At 41.6% G+C, this 19,443-nt stretch overlaps 1 protein-coding gene across 9 annotated transcripts in view; it reads left to right on the plus strand.

The window, feature by feature from the left end:
• Positions 1 to 19,443, plus strand: part of CCDC85A (coiled-coil domain containing 85A) — a 187,199-nt gene that overhangs the window by 68,272 nt on the left and 99,484 nt on the right. The window contains exon 3 of one of the 9 annotated variants that reach the window (XM_048842822.2): positions 11,563 to 12,051. The exons of the other annotated variants lie outside the window; for them this stretch is intronic. Within the exon in view, the coding sequence (XP_048698779.1) occupies positions 11,563 to 11,591 (29 nt within the window). The 3' untranslated portion in view covers positions 11,592 to 12,051. Of the gene's footprint in view, positions 1 to 11,562; positions 12,052 to 19,443 lie in introns of those variants that run through there. 9 annotated transcript variants of the gene reach the window in all.

The raw sequence follows: 19,443 nt of genomic DNA on the forward strand, positions 1-19,443 counted from the left end.
TTGGGACCTGGCTAAATGTGATGCATTGCTTTATGTCCCCGCAGTACGTGGGCTTCCAGCTTTCTTTTGCGGCATTTTTGCAACAGCCTTTCTTTGCTATGCACCTCGGCATCTTTGTGATAAGAGAGGGATCCCACACTGCTCTCCTGTGCTTTGTTAACTGTCATGAAGATGTCACGCATGGCAGTGCAGTTAATCATCAAGTTCCTAACTGAAGAAGACTCGCAGGCATCTGACATTCTGCGTGACATGGATAGGAGCAACTTTAAATGGCTTTTGGCATTCACAGAGCAGCTGCATAGGGTAGACAGTCGCTTTTCGGCTCGCGAAACAAGCACTGAATGGTGGGATCATGTCGTCGTGCAGGAGAGGGGTGGAGAGCAGCGGCTGCAGAACTTTCGGATGCGGAAAGCCACCTTCCTGGGACTGTGTGTGGAGCTCGCCCCAGCCCTGCGACGCAAGGACACAGAATGAGAGCTCCGTCCTATTGGTAGAGAAGCATGTGACAATCGCTGTGTGGACGCTGGCAGCTCCAGACTGCTACCAGTCGGTCACAAATCAATTTGGAGTGGGGCTGCATTAATGCAAGTATGCAGGGCAATTATTCACAGCCTGCTACGAAGGACTGTGACTCTGGGAAATGTGCATGAAATAGTGGACGGCTTTGCAGAAATGGGGTTCCCTAAATATGGAAGGGTGATAGATGGAACACATATTTCAATTTTGGCACCAGACCACCTTGCAACAGAGTACATCAATAGGAAGGGGTACTTCTTCATGGTGTTACAGGCACTTGTGGTTCACTGAGGGTGTTTCACTGACATCAGCGTGGGGTGGTCTGGGAAGGTGCAAGACGCACACATCTTCAGGAACACCAGCCTGTACAGAAAACTACAAGCGAGGACGTTCTTTCCAAACCAGAAGATTATCATGGGGGATGTTGAAATGCCCATACTGATCCTGGGAGACCCAGCATATCCCTTACAGCCATGGCTCATGAAACCTTACACTGTAAACTTGAACAACGGTAAGGAGAGGTTCAATAACAGTCTGAGTAGGTGCCAGATGATAGTTGAATGTGCCTTTGGCAGATTAAAGGTGTGCTGGCGATACCTTTATGGCAGGCTAGACCTTAATGAGGATAATATTCCCATGGTCATAGCTGTGTGCTGTATGTTGCATAATCTCTGTGAAGCTAAGGCTGGAAGGTTTGTTCGGGGTAGAGTGCTGAGGCAGACCACTTGGCTGCTGATTTTGAGCAGCCAGATACCAGGGCTGTCAGAGGAGCCCAGAGGAGGGCAGCTGGAATCAGGGAGGCTTTGAGGCAGCATTTTGAGAATGAGCACCAGTAATGTATATATCTGTCAAAGGTGCTACTTTTCCCAGTACACAATGGTGTCGTTTTGGGCCTTATGTTCCTGTAAGACAGTGATAACAATGCCTGCGCATGTATTGGTAGTGCCTGCAATCTCAATTTGTAGAAAAAAATAAAGGTGATTCACCATTAAAGAACTTTGATTTTATTGAACAAGAAATAGCACACACAAACACACAGATGCCTGCTAGGAAAGGAGGAACCAGGAAAGGGCAGCTATCATTGTGAAAGTTGTCTGAGGGGGTGGAGTGAAGGGGAAACCGAGAAATCCCAGAAAGTGGAAAGGAATGTATGGGCAGAGTTTGGGGGGGGGCATGGAAAAGTGTTCTGAATGTGCTGCATGGGAGGGCGTGCATGGATCTGCTCAGTCTGCAGCACCATTAAGGCCTGCAACATCTGTGTTTGCTCCTCCATTACTTTAATCATCCTCTCAGTTGTGTCCTTAACTAACACTTGATTCTCTTTTCTGTCCTGCTGTTCAGCTTCCCAGCACTCCTTATGTTCCCTTTTTTCTTTTCTTTTTTGCATTGGAGCACTGCAGGACCTCCTGGAACATGTCTTCTTTGCTGTGTCTTGGGCGCTTTTTTATCTGGCAGAAATGCTCAGCAGGGGTATGTGGGGTGTTCCTGAAGGCTTCATCTGGAGAAGTACAGGGGACAATGCACAGAAGTGGGATTGTTAAATTCACACACAGCATTGTAACATTTCAGTTAAGTACACCTTTTGCAACATTGTAATCACTTTCTCACTGACCCAAGCTGGGCACACATCTCTGTGAACAGCCAAACCATGATGAGTGTTGGGGGGGTTGGGGTGGGGGGCAATGCTCCACATGGGGAAAAGAACCTGCACTCTCTCCAAGGGTCATGGTGCAGCATTCTATGGGGAAAAAAATCTAAAATTCTCCCACACTTTTCCACAGGCAGGGGTCATTCTAGCAGACATCTCACTGCTAAGGGTAAGCAGGGAAACAAGGATACATCTACTCCACGCTTGTGGCTTCCACCCTGCTCATTATGCTGCTCGCCCATGTGCTGCATTGGTCCCTGTACAAGTGATTGCTGAATGGCATGGGAAAGTTTCATACAATGGGGGAAGGAACAAAGATGCTCTGCAGTGGAACTTTCAGCAGAGGATTACCGAGTACCTCCAGGAAACTTTCCTGGAGATCTCTCTGAAGGATTCCCATGAGATCTCGCTGTGCATCAACACTCTATTACACCGTACTGATTAGCTACACAGGAAAATGTCCACCTCAGAGAAACACAGTCAGCGTCCCACATTTCTATACACTGAATGCACCTCTGCACTACACAAGCCACAGCCACTTACCAGGCGTCTGACCTCCTGCTTCTTGCTCCCCAGAGAGCGACTGCTGAGACTGGCTAGACACCTCAGGAGTGGAGAACAATTCCTGACTGCCTGCCTCACTGAGCGACTCCGCCAGGAGCTGCACATCCTCATCTAACTCCACCTCTTCATCCTTTGGGTTAGGTCCTCTTTCTGCCGCCTCTGTTCCCTCCAAAGTATCCATGGGGGTATTGGAAGTGGAGGTGGGGTTGCCATTGAGGATAGCGTCCATCTCCTTATAGAACCGGCAGCGTGAAGTTGAAGCACTGGAGTGACGGTTTGCCTCCCTCACTTTCTGGTACGCCTGCCTCAGCTCCTTTATCTCCGCTCTTCACTGCAGCATGTCCTGATCATAGCCCTTTTAGAACAAGTCTAGAGAAATGTGCCCATAGGTATCCCAATTCCTACGGCTCAAGCGCAGCTGGGACTGCATAGCCTCCTCTCCCCGTATACCGATCAGATCCAACAGCTCCGCAGTGGTCCAAGGGGGAGAGCGTTTGGTTTAATAACCCATCATGGTCACCTAGGAAGATGCGTTGAGGCCTCTCCACACTGAGCAAGCAGGAAATAGAATTTCAAAAATTCCCGGGGCTTTTAAGGGGGAGGGGCAGATGGTTGTTTGAACTCCACTGCCCTGCAGCTAGGTAAACTGCTGACCAGAGCGGTCAGGATGGGCATTGTGGGACACCTCTTGGAGGCCCATGAAAGTGATGAAATCAAGCATGGTGTCTACACTGGCACTTTGTCAAGAAAAATGGAGAGGAAAAAGACGTAAGTCTCTTGTTGGGATGGATGTATTTAGTCACCAAACCGGGCATTTTTCCTGACAAAAGTCGCATCGCAGTGTGTACGAACTCACTGTTTGGTTGACAAAAAGCAGTTTTTGGTGACAAAACTTGGTAGTGTAGACAAGGTCTTACAAAAATTGAGATATATCACATCTACTGCTTCCCCCCATCCACAAAGGTTGTTAACCCTGTCAAAGAAGGATATTAGGTTGGTGTGACATGATTTGTTCTTGACAAATACATGTTGACTGTTATTTATCATCTTATTATCTTCTAGGTGCTGTGACAAAGTTCCTCCTCTGCCTTAGTGGGTCCTGCACTTTTTGGCAGATTTGCTTGCCTCAGAGGTTCACAGCAGCCCTCAGTTTAACTGCTACTGCTAGAGGCTCAAACCTGCCATTCTCTCAGCTAACCTCATCACTGGCCAGCATGGGGGGGAACAGAGAACGATCTCTGCAGTCCCTGCTGTCCCACCTAGTGGGTTGGGGACAGGCCAGATCCCTTTCCAAATTAGACCTTCCCTTCTGGTGTTGCTCACAGACCAGGTCAACTCCTCCTGTGTCTGTTCAGAAGTTGGGGGGAACCCATGCCCGCCCTCTACACCGGGTTCCAGCCCAGGGCCCTATGGTTAGCAACTGTCTACAATGTCTCCTGTATCAGCTGTGTGACAGCTACAACTCCCTGGGCTACTTCCCTATGGCCTCCCCCCAGCACCTTCTTCTTTATCCTCATCACAGGATCTTCCTCCTGAAGCCTGATCACGCTTGTACTCCTCAGTCCTCTAGCAGCACGCCTTCTCGCTCCCTGCTCCTTGCACACCCTCCACTAACTGATGGGAGGTTCTTTTTAAACCAGGTGTCCTGATTAGTCTGCCTGCCATAATTGATTCTAGTATGTTGTTAATTGGTTCCAGGTGTCTTAATTAGCTTGCCTGTTAATCGGTTCTAGCAGGTTCCTGATTGCGCTAGTGCAACCCCTACTCTGGTCACTCAGGGAACAGAAAACTACTTATCCAGTGACCAGTATATCTGCCTTCTACTACTCTGCAGTACCCAACTGGCCTGGGTCTCTCACAGTGCTTACAAATTGTTTGATGATTTGCTCAGCTATCTTTCTGGGTACTAAAGTTAAGCTGACTTGTCTATATTTCCCTGGATTGTTCTTATTCCCCCGTTTACACATAGGTACTATATTTGCCTTTTTTCAGTCCTTTGGGATCTCTTCTGTCTTCCACGAGTTCTCAGAGATAATCACTAATGGCTCAGAGATCTCTTCAGGAAGTTCCTTAAGTATTCTAGGGTGTGTTTTGTAAGGCCCTGCTGACTTGAAGACATCTAACCTGTCTACATAATTCTTAACTGGTTCTTTCCCTATTTTTGCCTCAGATCCTACTTAATTTACATTGATGTTCACTATGTTAGTATTCCAATCACTGCTAACCTTTCTGAAACACTAAAGCCATTTAACACTTTGGCCATTGCTGTGTTTTTTATTATTGTTTTTCCCACCTCACTGTCTGTTCCCTGTCCTTGGTCTTCATCTTGCTTATAATGTATTTGTAGAATGTTTTCTTGTTACCGTTTATGGCCCTACCTAGTTTAATCTCGTTTGGTGCCTTGACCTTTCTGATTTTGTCCCTACATGTGTGTGTTTTTTAAAATCCGTCCTTTATAATTTGACCTACTTTCCTCTTTTTGACCTAGTTTCCACATGGTAGAAGTTGGGAAGCCAGAAGGGCAAAAGACTTAGAAGTGGTGCCCTGAGTTTCTGAAGATGCAGGCAAGAGGCTGAGAGGGGGTATTTACTTTAACCACGTCCTGCATGATATAAAATGCTGTATCTCCAAAATATGTATACATAATTCCATCTTGAGGATCTGGTGACACAAACCACTTCAGCATCACTTTCCTAGTATACTGTCTTAGCTGAATCCCTCAAAGGTATTAGTACTGGTGGATAAAATTCTCCTCTCACATGTATATACAGGGCTCCCATTTATGCCAGTGGGACTTGTGTGCATGTATTCATGAACAGAGTTTGGTCTATTACGTATAGCTGATGGTACATTATTTGATTATGATTTAACTGGGATTTGGTCCTGCTTCGAGCAGGGGGTTGGACTAGATGACCTTCTGGGGTCCCTTCCAACCCTTATATTCTATGATTCTATTATTACATTTATATTTTGCACAGTATGCTTCGTCACCTGTCTTTCATTGCTGAAAAGATAAAGAAGTGGCAACTATCTAGGAGGAAGGTATAGTACTCTGGACATACTCTTTTGCTAATGATAGAAAGGATGCATCCTGCTAACTCACTTAGGGAGGAAAGCTATCTTAAAATTGCTCAGACAATTCACTGGGGAGCTAGAATGTATTGTCCAGTATACTTGTACTTTAACTGTTCTTTGGAAAGTTTACTGCAGCTGTATCTTTACTTGTTATTGGATCATTTCAGAAAGGAACCAGAGACATACAGAAAGTGACATTACTCAGTTGACTGTTTCTAGACTTCTCAATTTCTGGAAGCCATGGTGTGTCACCTCGATAAATGTTTCCACTTTCCCATCATTACAGAGAAATAACAGAGAATGGGTGAAGAGTTTCAGAGTATGGCAGGATATTTTTATTGTATTTTCTTGGCATGAGAAGACCTGGAATGTGGGTGTTTTTGTTTTGGATTTGTTTTTATTTTTGCTATGGTTAAGCAGCCCTATAGCACAGTGCCAGGATCACCTGAAGCAGTAGCAGAACTGAGTGCAAATACAACAGTTTTTTTAAGCCACTGAAGTTTTGCTTGCATTGTCTGCTGTTGAGGGATTTCTTTTGTGGTGTTGTATTGGGAAAGTGCTCTTGGTATTTCTTTAGGTCATTTTAATTTTAATAATGTCTGTAGTTTGTGCATTCAGAATGAATTTAAATCGTGAGTCTTTGAATGTGCATCAGACGGTTTGGCTAGATGTAAGGAGTGGCAGGAAGCTGTGGGATTGAAATTTCTCTGACATAAATATTTGGATGTTCAACTCCATTCAATGCTGTTCCTGTCAGGGTAAGGGAAAGAGTATTGGAGTGATTGTTCAACCCCTTTTTCTCAGAAAGGGAGAATATATGGCTGATTAAGCCCCAAATAACAAAAACAGGTGCTGGTAAATTTGGTCTAGCAAGTGAAATAAGTTATCAAAACCACAGCAAAGTTCCCATTTGATTTCAGTGAAAGAGGATTTCACCTAAATATCCTATATCCTGGTTCTGGACTTCTGCACCTGTGTAAACTGGCTTCCTTAGAGATGGAATGGTTACTTATACTTGAACTAAGACTACTAGGAACTGGAAAGACAGCCCTGCCCCCACATTGATTTCTTTCAAATACACGGCATCTAAAATGACAGGTTTCAGAGTAGCAGCCGTGTTAGTCTGTATTCGCCAAAAGAAAAGGAGTACTTGTGGCACCTTAGAGACTAACAAATTTATTTGAGCATAAGCTTTCGTGAGCTACAGCTCACTTCATCGGATGCATTCAGTGGAATGCATCTGAAGTTTTTTCATGGTCCCAGCAGGGTTTATTGTAGTCACATTGTTAAGATTATTACACTGCAACGCTTTTTAGGCACAGAACAAAGAGACGTACCTTTGAAAAGCTTGTGGGACACAACATGAAGGAAAAGGAAAGTTAGATACAATATAGGATTGCAAACTGCATCTTACATTCTTTAGCTTTGTACAACTCTGATATTTCATAGAAGAGGTAAAACTTCAGTGAACTGACTGGCATTAAACAGACTGGCAGGTGCACGAGGCCAAATCCTGTTTACTGACACTAATGTACATTCAGAATAACTCAACTAGTTAGAATGGAGTCACTTTGGATTTACACTGATGTCACAGAGCAGATTTTAGTCTATGTAGAGAATTCAGAGAAGGTATCAGGTAATTTTATTCAATATTTTTAACCCAGAACCTTGGAAAATACAGGGTTCTTATAAACAGAATACCCAGAAACATTTGAAGTTACCACTTACATTCAATGAGGGTGATGTTAGCATGGACATAAATGCAAGAAATTAATAGCAGATGCAAAGAAGGTGAATTGAAATAGAAATTCATAGCAATGGAGATCTTATGGTTTGAGTTACACAAAGCAAGCTGGAGCTGCACTCTGTTTTTGAGCACTAGAAAAAGAATATTCTTTCCAGAAGGAGTGGAAAGAATTCCACGGCAAATGTTAAGTATCGGTCTGTGGAAATTACTCGGAAAAATACATCATATGAAAGATCTTCAATCATAGTAGATCAATAATTGTTGGAAGGTTCAAGTAGTGGATGCCAAAGTTGGATACTAAGCTACAGTAATATTGGAGATGTCATGTTGGAGGAGCTAGAGTGCATGTAAAATGTCTGAGAGTGTGCAGGGATAAAGGGGTATTGATAGCATTAACATTTTGGAGAGTCTTTTCATTTAGCTAAATAGAGTTTTGCTGAAAACAAGTAATATTACATATACTTAAGATTTTGGAGAGGGAAAGGGATAAAGATGAGGATGTCAGTTTGAAGTTTCACCTAGCCCAGTTTTCCTCTGACAGTAACTTCTTCATCTCTTCTTTCTTCCGTTATAAGTGAGTCTGAGTACAGTTATTTATTAAGCTAACTCTAGCAACAGCCAGCAAAACAGGTCTCCTTTGTTTGTGTATACCTGTTTTTTTCTTACTGCATTCACCCTCTAGTTCTTTTTCTAAAACAAAGTTGTTAAAATAATATGAAAAATAATTCTGAGGAAGCTGGAGTTAGGTGGGAAGAAAATTCATAGATTCCAAGGCCAGAAGAGACCATTATGATCATCTAGATTGACTTCCTGTATGATACAGAAAATAACTTTGAGTAAATCATTTTGAACCTCTAGATCTGCATTTCCTTTAGTATTGCCAGAGTATGGGTCAGAGGGACAGAGAAGAAAAAACACAATGAACTGAATTCAACCATTGCATGTCCCCTGCAATTATGGAATTGATAGCATCACTGGTGCCTTTCTAGTCTAGCCTTTTCCTTTGCCTGGGGGTGCTGAGAATAGCATACAATATACCACGCGGATCCTAGTTATTCCCAAATATTGTATAGCGCTTAAAAATATTGAAAGATTATGTATGAAATCCTCAGATAATATAAGCTGGCTTCCACTGACTTCAGTGGAGCTGATTTACTTCAATTGAAGAGATGACCCTATTTTTTACATCACCAACCACGTGATTCTTTTCTTCCCCGATTACTGCAAGTCATGTCAAAGTCCTTGGACGCGACAAGAAATGAGTCAGTGGGAATCCTAATGTTATTTGCAGTTAGTAGCTCCCTCATGTCACTACCTGGATCATAACTTTTTAAGAGAAAACTACTGAAATGTATTTACTGCAAACCTAACTAAATATGTTTTTACATAATCTATGAACAGACTTCAGTGGGACTCTACATATAATAATGATATCTGCATGTGCAGATCTGTTTGCAGGATCAGGCTCTACACATGTAGGATTGGAGTTCCAAAAGACATTAGCCTGACATAACTCTGCTTCCGCTGAAGTCAATGTTGAAATTCCCCTTAATGTCAATGGGAGCAGAGTTTGGCCAATGCTGAGCATTTCTGAAAGGCCCACAATGAATGTGTGTTTTGTGTGAATGTGAAAATTGCTGGTTTTAAAATTCAGAAATTTACACGTTAATCTTGGAGTGACTTTAACAGCTTTATTCCATGTGGCGCCTCATTTTTAAAGCTGGTACAACTGATGGGCCCCCAAAGTCATGCTTGCCTATTCCACCCACGAAATGAAGAGGTACTTGTGTATACAGATCAGGTAACTGCACACCTAACTGTCTTTTTGAGTGTGTGCAAATGCCCCTTGACTCATCTAAATATGTGGCTTTTTGGGGGCATTAGCTGTACCCCAGCTTTGAAGATTTGGTCCATAATGTGCAGGTAGACTAAAAAAGGCTATGTGCATATTGTGTAGCCTGATAAACAAGATAGGCCTTATTATAAATGCAAAGCTGATTAATGCTGCAGCAGGAATGCATATGGACATTAAAGGTAAGGGGAGTCAAATTGAGGACATAGCTTCCTATTTTTCAGCATTTAGCTTTGGGGTATAAAGCTAAGGTAGTTCAATACAAAAACTTTCTTGATGGGTAATATAGTTTTAAGTAATCTGCTCATTTGGGATCATTTTAGCCTGACTTGAAAATCTAGCTTGATGGTTTTCTGATAGATAGGCTGTATCCCGGCCTTTTCTGAGGATTTATGAAAAAATGCCAGTGTCACTTTCGTTTTTATAAGCTGCAGGCAAACTTGCAAGAAGAATGAGCTATGTGTCGGTTTTTACAGGGATTTTTTATCAGCTGCTGTTTTATTGGATTGGTGAGTTAACACCATTCATATTCAGTTTTATGCCTTAAAGGTTTAAAAGTAGTGGTTAATAAAAGAGGGCGGGCACTTTAGCACTTCTCAAAAATGATAAAGGAAAACTTCACACAAGACAGGAAACACCTATGTTGGTTAAAACTAGGGCTGTCGATTAATCACAGTTAACTCACACGATTAAGTCAAAAATATTAGTCGCGATTAATCGCAGTTTTCATTGCATGGTTAAACAATAGAATACCAATTGAAATGTATTAAATATTTTTTTCACCTCATACCAGTAGTACAGTGCAGCATCTTTATCATGAAAGTGCAACCCAAAAATGTAGATTTTTTTTGTTATGTAACTGCACTCAAAAACAAAACAATGTAAAACTTTAGTGCCTATAAGCCCACTCAGTCCAACTTCTTTGTTCAGCCAACCGCCAAGACAAACAAGTTTGCTTACCTTTATGGGAGATAATGCTGCCCGCTTATTTACAATGTCACTAGAAAGTAAGAACAGGCGTGGCACTTTTGTAGCTGGCATTGCAAGGTATTTCCTTGCCAGATATGCTAAACATTTGTATGCCCCTTCATGCTTTGGCCACCATTCCAGAGGACAGGCTTCCATGCTGATGACGCTTGATAAAAAAATAGTATGTTAATTAAATTTGTAACTAAACTCCTTGGAGGAGAATTGTATGTCTCCTGCTCTGTTTTACCCATATTCTACCATATAATTCATGTTATAGCAGTCTCGGATGATGCCCTAGCACATGTTGTTCGTTTTAAGAGAACTTTCACTGCAGATTTGACAAAATGTAAAGACGGTACCCATCTGAGATTTCTAAAGATAGTGTCAAGGTTCCTTCCCCACTCTGAACTCTAGGGTACAGATGAGGGGACCTGCATGAAAAACCTCCTAAGCTTATTTTTACCAGCTTAGGTTAAAACTTCCCCAAGGTACAAACTATTTTAACTTTTGTCCCTGGACTTTATTGCTGCCACCACCAAGCTTCTAACAAATATAACAGGGAAAGAGCCCACTTGGAAATGTCTTTCTCCCCAAAATGCCCCCAACCCCTACACCCCCTTTCCTGGGGAAGGCTTGATAAAAATCCTCACCAATTTGCATAGGTGAGCACAGACCCAAACCCTTGGATCTTAAGAACAAGGAAAAAGCAATCAGGTTCTTAAAAGAAGAATTTTAATTAGAGAAAAAGTAAAAGAATCACTTCTGCAAAATCAGGATGGTAAATACCTTTCAAGGTAATCAGATTCAAAACATAGAGAATCCCCCTAGGCAAAACCTTAAGTTACAAAAAGACACAAAAACAGGAATATACATTCCATTGAGCACAATTTATTTTATCAGCCATTTAAACAAAACAGAATCTAACGGATATCTAACTAGATTGCTTATTAACCCTTTACAGGAGTTCTGACCTGCATTCCTGATCTGGTCCTGGCAAAAGACAACACAGACAGAGAGAACCCTTTGTTTTCTCCCCCTCCAGCTTTGAAAGTATCTTGTCTCCTCATTGGTCATTTTGGTCAGGTGCCAGCGAGGTTGTCTTAGCTTCTTAACCCTTTACAGGTGAAAGGGTTTTTCCTCTGGCCAGGAGGGATTTAAAGGTGTTTACCCTTCCCTTTATATTTATGACAGATAGGTATAGCACTCGACCCAAGGATTAAGAATCTAAAGTGTCTTCTGAAATCTGAGAGGGACAAGGTGTGGAGCATGCTTTCAGAAGTCTTAAAAGAGCAGCACTCTGATGCAGAAACTACAGAACCTGAACCACCAAAAAAGAAAATCAACCTTCTCCTGGTGTCATCTGACTCAGATGATGAAAATAAACATGTGTCGGTCAGCACTGCTTTGGATTGTTATTGAGCAGAACCTGTCATCAGCATGGATGCATGTCCTCTGGAATGGTGGTTGAAACATGAAGGAACTATAAATCTTTAGCACACCTGCTCATAAATATCTTGCAATGCTGGCTACAACAGTGCCATGCGAATGCCTGTTCTCATTTTCAGGTGACATTGTAAACAAGAAGTGGGGAGCATTATCTGCTGCAAAGGTAAACAAACTTGTTTGTCTGGACGATTGGCTCAACAAGAAGTAGGACTGAGTGGACTTTGTTTTATTTTTGAATACAGTTTTTTTGTAAATAATTCTATATTTGTAAGTTCAATTTTCATGATAAAGAGATTGCACTACAGTACTTGTATGAGATGAATTGAAAAATACAATTTATTTTGTTTTGTAACTATTTGTAATAAAAATAAATATAAAGTGAGCACTATATACTTTGTATTCAGTGTTGTAGTTGAAATCAATATATATGAAAATGTAGAAAACATCCAAAAATGTTTAAATAAATGGTATTTTATTATTGTTTAACAGTGATTAATTTTTTAAATTATGCGATTAATCACATTTTTTTGCATCGCTTGACAGCCCTAGTTAACAGATCAGCCAATATTTTACAGGTAATGGGTTAGACTCAGTCCAGGTCTAGGTTGGATTCTGCTAGCATACCCAAGACATGGGGCCCCCAGCAGTGAAATGTTGGCCATGGGAAAGTTTTGATAAGACTAATGGGTCACAACTTCCCTTCTGCCAGGCGGCTTGCAAACAGCCAACAAATGTGAGCAGAGCTGGCTGGCAAAGACGGTGCAGTCAGGGTAATAGGAGGAATATTTGATTCAGCATATCCTAGCTCCATATGATATGGACTTCCTCTCCCCCAGTGGATATTGCAACCATGCACTCATTGGCAGAAAACCAAGAGGAATGTAAATGGTAGCATCATGGTATATGCTTCCTCAGTGAATCTTCTCCTGGGGCACAGAGCCAGACTTGAGACCAGGAGGTGTGATTTGCAAGTGTATCTATACAAATGTGACTTTAGCCCAATATTCCTAGGTATTCTGTCTCATTTGGGAGGCTATGTATTTGTATATATTTGCGTAAAAAGTGCTGCTTATTTGTATTCAGCATATTTTGGTGTTGTACTTAACATAGTGTATTATCTCTGGTCTAAGATACATTACCTTTTGTTTGTAAACTTCACTTGGCACAGTGCTGAGCACAGTATATCACTTCTCTATCTGCCTCCAGATAATAATTGTCACATGTCTGAAAATTCATAAACCAGAAGGATAAAGGGGATATGAATACAGGCAAAGTGTAGTGACAAGATTTAAACCAACAGGATATGGGATAGGAACAAATTTGTAAACTACAATTTCAATATTTTTTGGCCAAATAAGAAAAAGTGTCTTTTAAAATAAATGACAAAAGCATGCAAAGAAAATGGCATTCTGTAGCAGCAAAACAAGGGTAAAAATATATATATAACTCAAAGCTGAATTTTGGGGGTGTAGAGGTAACAATAAAACCTATATGAAGAATTAAAGAAAGAAATAAAGACCAATAAATAAGAGGAAATGTAAAACATGTGTCTTAGGGACCTTTGTGAAAAACAAGTAAATATCCTTAGGAATAAGGCTGTAAAGTATGCACATTCTTGATAGTGTTTGCTTAATTGGCAGAAGTATGCTTGAAAAAAAATCAGCACTAATTTATTCAAAACCAGCTTACCTGAATATGGTAAATTTGTCAAATTTCACTTGAATTTGATGTGGAGTCATGGTATTTTATTAACCAACAGGAATTAAATGGTTTAAATATTGCAGTATAATGACTTATGGGTTTCATATCTTGCCAGTGCTAGTAATAATTTTTCTTTTTTTTCATGACTTGTAAAATGCATTCAGTGGAGATATGCATACTCTTCTCTGTTGTCATAGAAGCTTCACATCCACCAGGTGATTCAAAGAAATATATGTCAATATCATCCCCTTTCTATGAGGATATGTGGTGGTGGGAAAAGAGTGGCACCTTTGAATTGTCAATAATGAAGCTAATTACTTATGGTAGCTAGATGATAGGAGAAATGAAGAATGCTGCATGTCATGTACTAGACATGCTTGTAAGAAAGTGACTGATATTAGTTTCCATTTTCTCATTAAGTTAGAATTGTGACAATAAGTGTAGGCATTCATTATGGGCGGCTGAGTACAGCAGTCTCATAGGGTACCTAGGAATAATCCTCTAATCCACGAGAGCAGGGGTGGCCAACCTGTGGCTCCAGAGCCACATGCGGCTCTTCAGAAGTTAATATGTGGCACCTTGTATAGGCACCGACTTCTGGGGCTGAAGCTACAGGCGCCAACTTTCCAATGTGCTGGGAGGTGCTCACTGCTCAACCCCTTGCTCTGCCATATGGCATATTACTGTGCCTTCTGACATACTACTGTGGCTCTTTGGCAATGTACATTGGTAAGTTCTGGCTCCTTCTCAGGCTCAGGTTGGCAACCCCTGCACTAGAGGTCTGATCCTGAGCCTATTGAATTCAGTGGGAGCTTTGCCACTGACTGCATTGGGCTCAGGATCAGATCCTAAAATGGCACAGAATCTTCTGGGTTTTCTGAGAAGCATGTTTGGTCTGTGATATTTCCCTTTCTTATCAAGGGGAGCTTCATTGGAACCAGGGACCCTCTATGGAAAGGGAAGACAACAATGCACAGCTCATTGTGGAGTCATACAAGACACTCCTTCCTCTTAGGACTGTGTGAGAGTCACAAACTCAGATTTACCCCCATGTTAGCATGTTTGTTGTGACACTGCTGGGCAGGTCTGGGGGTTATTTTATTATTTTTATTCTAATCCTTCCATGCATATCTGACCGATTTGTTAACGTAATGTTGTTTGCTTTTACTTTTATACCACATACATTTAAATAGTTTGCCATGTCCCCTTGAAAGGCAAGTGATGTCGCTGGTCTCACAGCTTTGTAATTAATAATGTTTGTGTTACTGAGCCAAACTTTCACCCTTTTCTTCCCTTCTCCTTGCCCTGCCGCCTGACTAAGGGAGACAACTATAATCTCTAATTGCACAGGCTTGCTGAATGACAGTTCCCATCCTCCTTCATTTGCTCTAGTGTTTCCAGCAGCCAGGTCCATACTTATAACTTTCGCTTCCCACTATTTGCCTGACAGATTTGAGTTTGGGCCCTCAATGTGGTTCAAATTACACATAATATTCTGCTCCCTAACTTTTTTCCCCTCAACTTCATATTGTTGGGAATTGGATCAACAGATTCAAGTTACTTTCTGAGGGCCAGACTGTGTCTGTATGTGCTGGGTCAGAGGGGGCAAGGAGCCCCTTCCATTTCCTAACCTGATATGCTCTCTGCTCTGAAGGTTTGGGGAAGAATGGGGAAGGAGCTGGATCTATATCCCCTGGAGACTTCCCCATACAAGGGATTTCCCAACAGGGTTGGTAATCCAGATTCCATAGTCTTTGCACCACCAGAGAGGCACATGGGAAGATTTGGGACAGTGACTCAGGCCCCATATGTCCTACCCTTTCACCCACCATGCTGCAGCTGGCCACGATCTCTTCAAAGCAAAAATAGGTGATTTAGAATATCTTCCAATGTACCTTGATATAACAGGCATTAGAAACTTGGTGGAATGGCAAAATTCAACAAAAAAACTGTACTACCTGTTTACAAACTATATGAGAAAGGTAAAGTACACCAAAGAGGTGGGGATTAGTGTTGTATGTAAAGGATTTCATAGAATCTAATGAGATAACTATTGTGAGTGGAGAGAACCACACTGTTGAAACTATATGGTGTGACAAAGCTCCGACCTTGTCTCAGGGCTTCCTGACGGATTACGCTAGCCTCAAAGGCTCACTGTGACCCTCCACATAGCCCTTCTCTCTCTAGAGAGAAAGGTCACAGCCTACGGAGCCATTTTCATCACAAGCCAGCAAGGGAGGTGAGAAGAAGCAACCCTCCTCACACAGTCTCTGTTGTCTCCCAGTCTCAGTGATTAGTCAGGGAGGGAAGGGGGGAGCCTGGGCCCGCCCTCTACTCCAGGCTCCAGCCCAGGGACCCTGATGGTAGCAGCTCTTGGTAGCTGACTTTTTGGAAACAGGACAAGTACAATTCCCTGGGCCACTTCCCCACAGCAGCCCCCACTTCCTCAATATCTGTCACCCTTACCTCAGAGCCTCCTTTCTTGTGCCTGATAAGGTTTGTACTGCTCTGTTTCTCCAGCAGCATGGCTCCCTTCTACAGCTCCTGACACACGCCCTCCCCCGCCCCCTGCCCGACTAAGTGGGAGGCTTTTAACTGGTTCAGCCAGCCCCTGATTGGCTTCAGGTGTCCCAATCAACCTAGCTGTCTCCACTGCTTTCTGGAAGGATCTTAATTGGCCCCAGATGTCTTGATTAACCTGGAGCAACTGCCATTTGGTTACCATGGTAACAGGGATTTGTTTAGCCTGGGGCTAACATACCTGTTTCTCACTACTTTTCTATAGCCATCTGGCCTTGCCCCGTCACAATGGAAACAAGTCCTAAGTGATGAGAATGTGAATATATTAGTAGGGTTATACTATTGGCCTCCAGTTCAAGAAATAGAAGTTGAGTGCACAATGTTGAAAGAAACCAATGAGGCAGCAAAATCTAATAAAATGGCAATAATGGGGGACTTCAACTACCCACCTGTAAAATAGTCAAACGGCAGAATGGGACAAAATTTAGAGAAACAATTTCTCAATACTTTAAGTGTTCACTTATTGGAACAGCAATTTCTAGAGCACATAAGAGGAGAAGCTATTCTTGACAATCATAAGTAACACAGGAGCTAATTTTATAGTAGCTGAGCCACTGAGTAATAGTGACCACAATGTAATTAGGTTGACCATCCAAGGGAACCAAGAGGTAGGGAACCAAAAAGGTGACAATTGACTAAACTTCAGAAAAGGAGATTTCATTTAATGAGGCTAGTCTAATAGGCCCTAAAGTTAAAAGTAAGGGAAGTAGAAGTGGCATGGATAGTACTTGAGGAAACAATAATAGAGTCTCACAAAGCATGTGTAATGCTGAACAAAAAGGGAACAATGAAGGCAAGGAGTAAATCAATATGGCTAAATGGCAAAAGTTGAGAGGCAATTCAAGCCAAGCAGTAATCCTTCAAAATTTGGAAATCTGACCCTAGTGAAGCAAGAGCATAAATTATAGTGGGCAATATGTAAGAAGGAAATTAGAAGTTCCACCTGTGGGCCCACTGGAATCTTCAGAGGCTACGGAATAATTAAGGAAGGCAAGGACATGACCGAGAAACTAAACAATTTCTTTGCATCAGTCTTCACCACAGAGGATGTTGGGGAGATACCTGCTGAAGACCTGCACTTTTCTGATAATAAAGATGAGTTACTCTTGGAAACTGAAGTGTCAGAAGAAGTAGTACAGGAGAGAATTGATAATTTCAAAAGGAGTAAGTCACCAGGCGCAGGTGGTATATCTAGGAGAAATATGAAGAGGCTTAATTACTAATACAGATATCCAATCACTCATCTAAATGTTCCAGAGAACCGGAGAGTAGCAAATATTGTTCCTAGACTTAAAAAAGTTTCTAGGGTTGATTTGGGAATTATAAACCAGTATGCTTTACATCTGCACTTGGCCCATTGGTTTGCACCTGGCCCATTGGTTGAAACACTAATTAGAAATAAAACAACAAAACTCCTGGAAGATCATGAGATAATGCAAGTTTTATGCAAAGTAAAACTATGTCTCACTAATCTCTTATAGTTCTCTAAATGTGTTAATAAAGTAGTGGATAAAAGAGCACTGTTTGACATAATTTATTTGGACTTCCAAAAGGTCCTGCAGAGGAGGCTATTGAATAAACTAATGATGTGAGAGGCAGAGTATTGGCTTGGATCAAAAACTGGCTAGGAGACAGAAAGCAAAGAGTAGGATTAAATGGTCAATTTTATCATGGCAAAAGGTTAACAGCAGGTGCCTTAAGATTCTGTACTAGGTCTCGTGTTATTTAATACATTTATTAATAATCTAGAAGGGGGAGAGGCACTTCAGAGAGACCTACCCAAGCTAGATGAATGGGCAACATTATGGCAAATGAAATTCAGGGTTGATAAATACAAAATAATGAATATTGGGAGAAAAAATGTAAACTACTTATATACCTTATAGGGTTATAAATTTACTACATCAACTTTGGTATTACCTGGATATTACTGTAGATAACTCAGTGAAGAACGCTGCTCAATGTGGCAAAAAAAAGCTAGCAAGATATTAGAATGGGAGAATATTGTAACGCTTTTATATAAATAAGCCAGTCTCTAAGTATTAAGGATCAGGAGCAGATCTATGGAGGGAGGCAGATTATCCAACATCTGTCTACTGCAGGGTTTTCACACTTTCCATTGAAGCATCTGCTTCTGGCCACTGTTGGAGATGGGATTCTGGACTAGAAGGATCTTGGGTCTGATCCAGTCTGGCAGTTCCTATGTTCCTGAAGCAGTTTGATTGTCAGTCATAAGTGCTAAATATTACTCTTTTAGTGTCTATGGACAGCAGCAGCAATGTTAGCATCACTGTATAGATGTCCCCAAACTTAAGGGGTGCTGGAATTTTTTTTGGTAGGGTCCATCTACAGAAAAACATAAGACCAGACTCCTGAAAGTGTGCACTTAGTTTTGTATGCAGCTGTCAAGGTTACTTCTCCACTCTGAACTCTAGGGTACAGATGTGGGGACCTGCATGAAAACCTCCTAAGCATACTTTTACCAGCTTAGGTTAAAACTTCCCCAAGGTACAAACTATTTTACCTTTTGTCCTTGGACTTCCACTGCCACCACCAAACGTCTGACCGGGTTTATTTTTGAGAAAGCGTTGTTTGGAAACGTCTTTCCCCCCAAAATTCTCCCAACCCTTGCACCCCACTTCCTGGGGAAGGTTTGATAAAACTCCTCCCCAATTTGCATAGGTGACCACAGACCCAAACCCTTGGATCTTAAGAACAATGAAAAAAAACATTCAGTTCTTACAAGAAGAATTTTAATAGAAGAAACAGTAAAAAAGAATCACCTCTGTAAAATCAGGATGGTAAATACCTTACAGGGTAATTAGATTCAAAACATACAGAATCCCTCTAGGCAAAACCTTAAGTTACAAAAAGACACAAAGACAGGAATATCCATTCTATTCAGCACAGCTTATTTTCTCAAAAAAAGAAAAGGAGTACTTGTGGCACCTTAGAGACTAACCAATTTATTTGAGCATGAGCTTTCGTGAGCTACAGCTCACTTCATCAGATGCTGTAGCTCACGAAAGCTCATGCTCAAATAAATTGGTTAGTCTCTAAGGTGCCACAAATACTCCTTTTCTTTTTACGAATACAGACTAACACAGCTGTTCCTCTGAAACCTGTCCTTATTTTCTCAGCCATTTAAAGAAATCATAATCTAACACATATCTAGCTAGCTTACTTACTTACTAAGTTCTAAGGCTCCATTCCTGTTCTGTCTCTGGCAAAAGCATCACACAGACCAATGCTTTGTTTCTCTCTCCCTCCAGCTTTTGAAAGTATCTTGGCTCCTCATTGGTCATTTTGGTCAGGTGCCAGTGAGGTTATCCTAGCTTCTTAACC

Source organism: Caretta caretta, chromosome 3 (assembly GCF_965140235.1).
Source record: "Caretta caretta isolate rCarCar2 chromosome 3, rCarCar1.hap1, whole genome shotgun sequence".
Taxonomy (NCBI): domain Eukaryota; kingdom Metazoa; phylum Chordata; order Testudines; family Cheloniidae; genus Caretta; species Caretta caretta.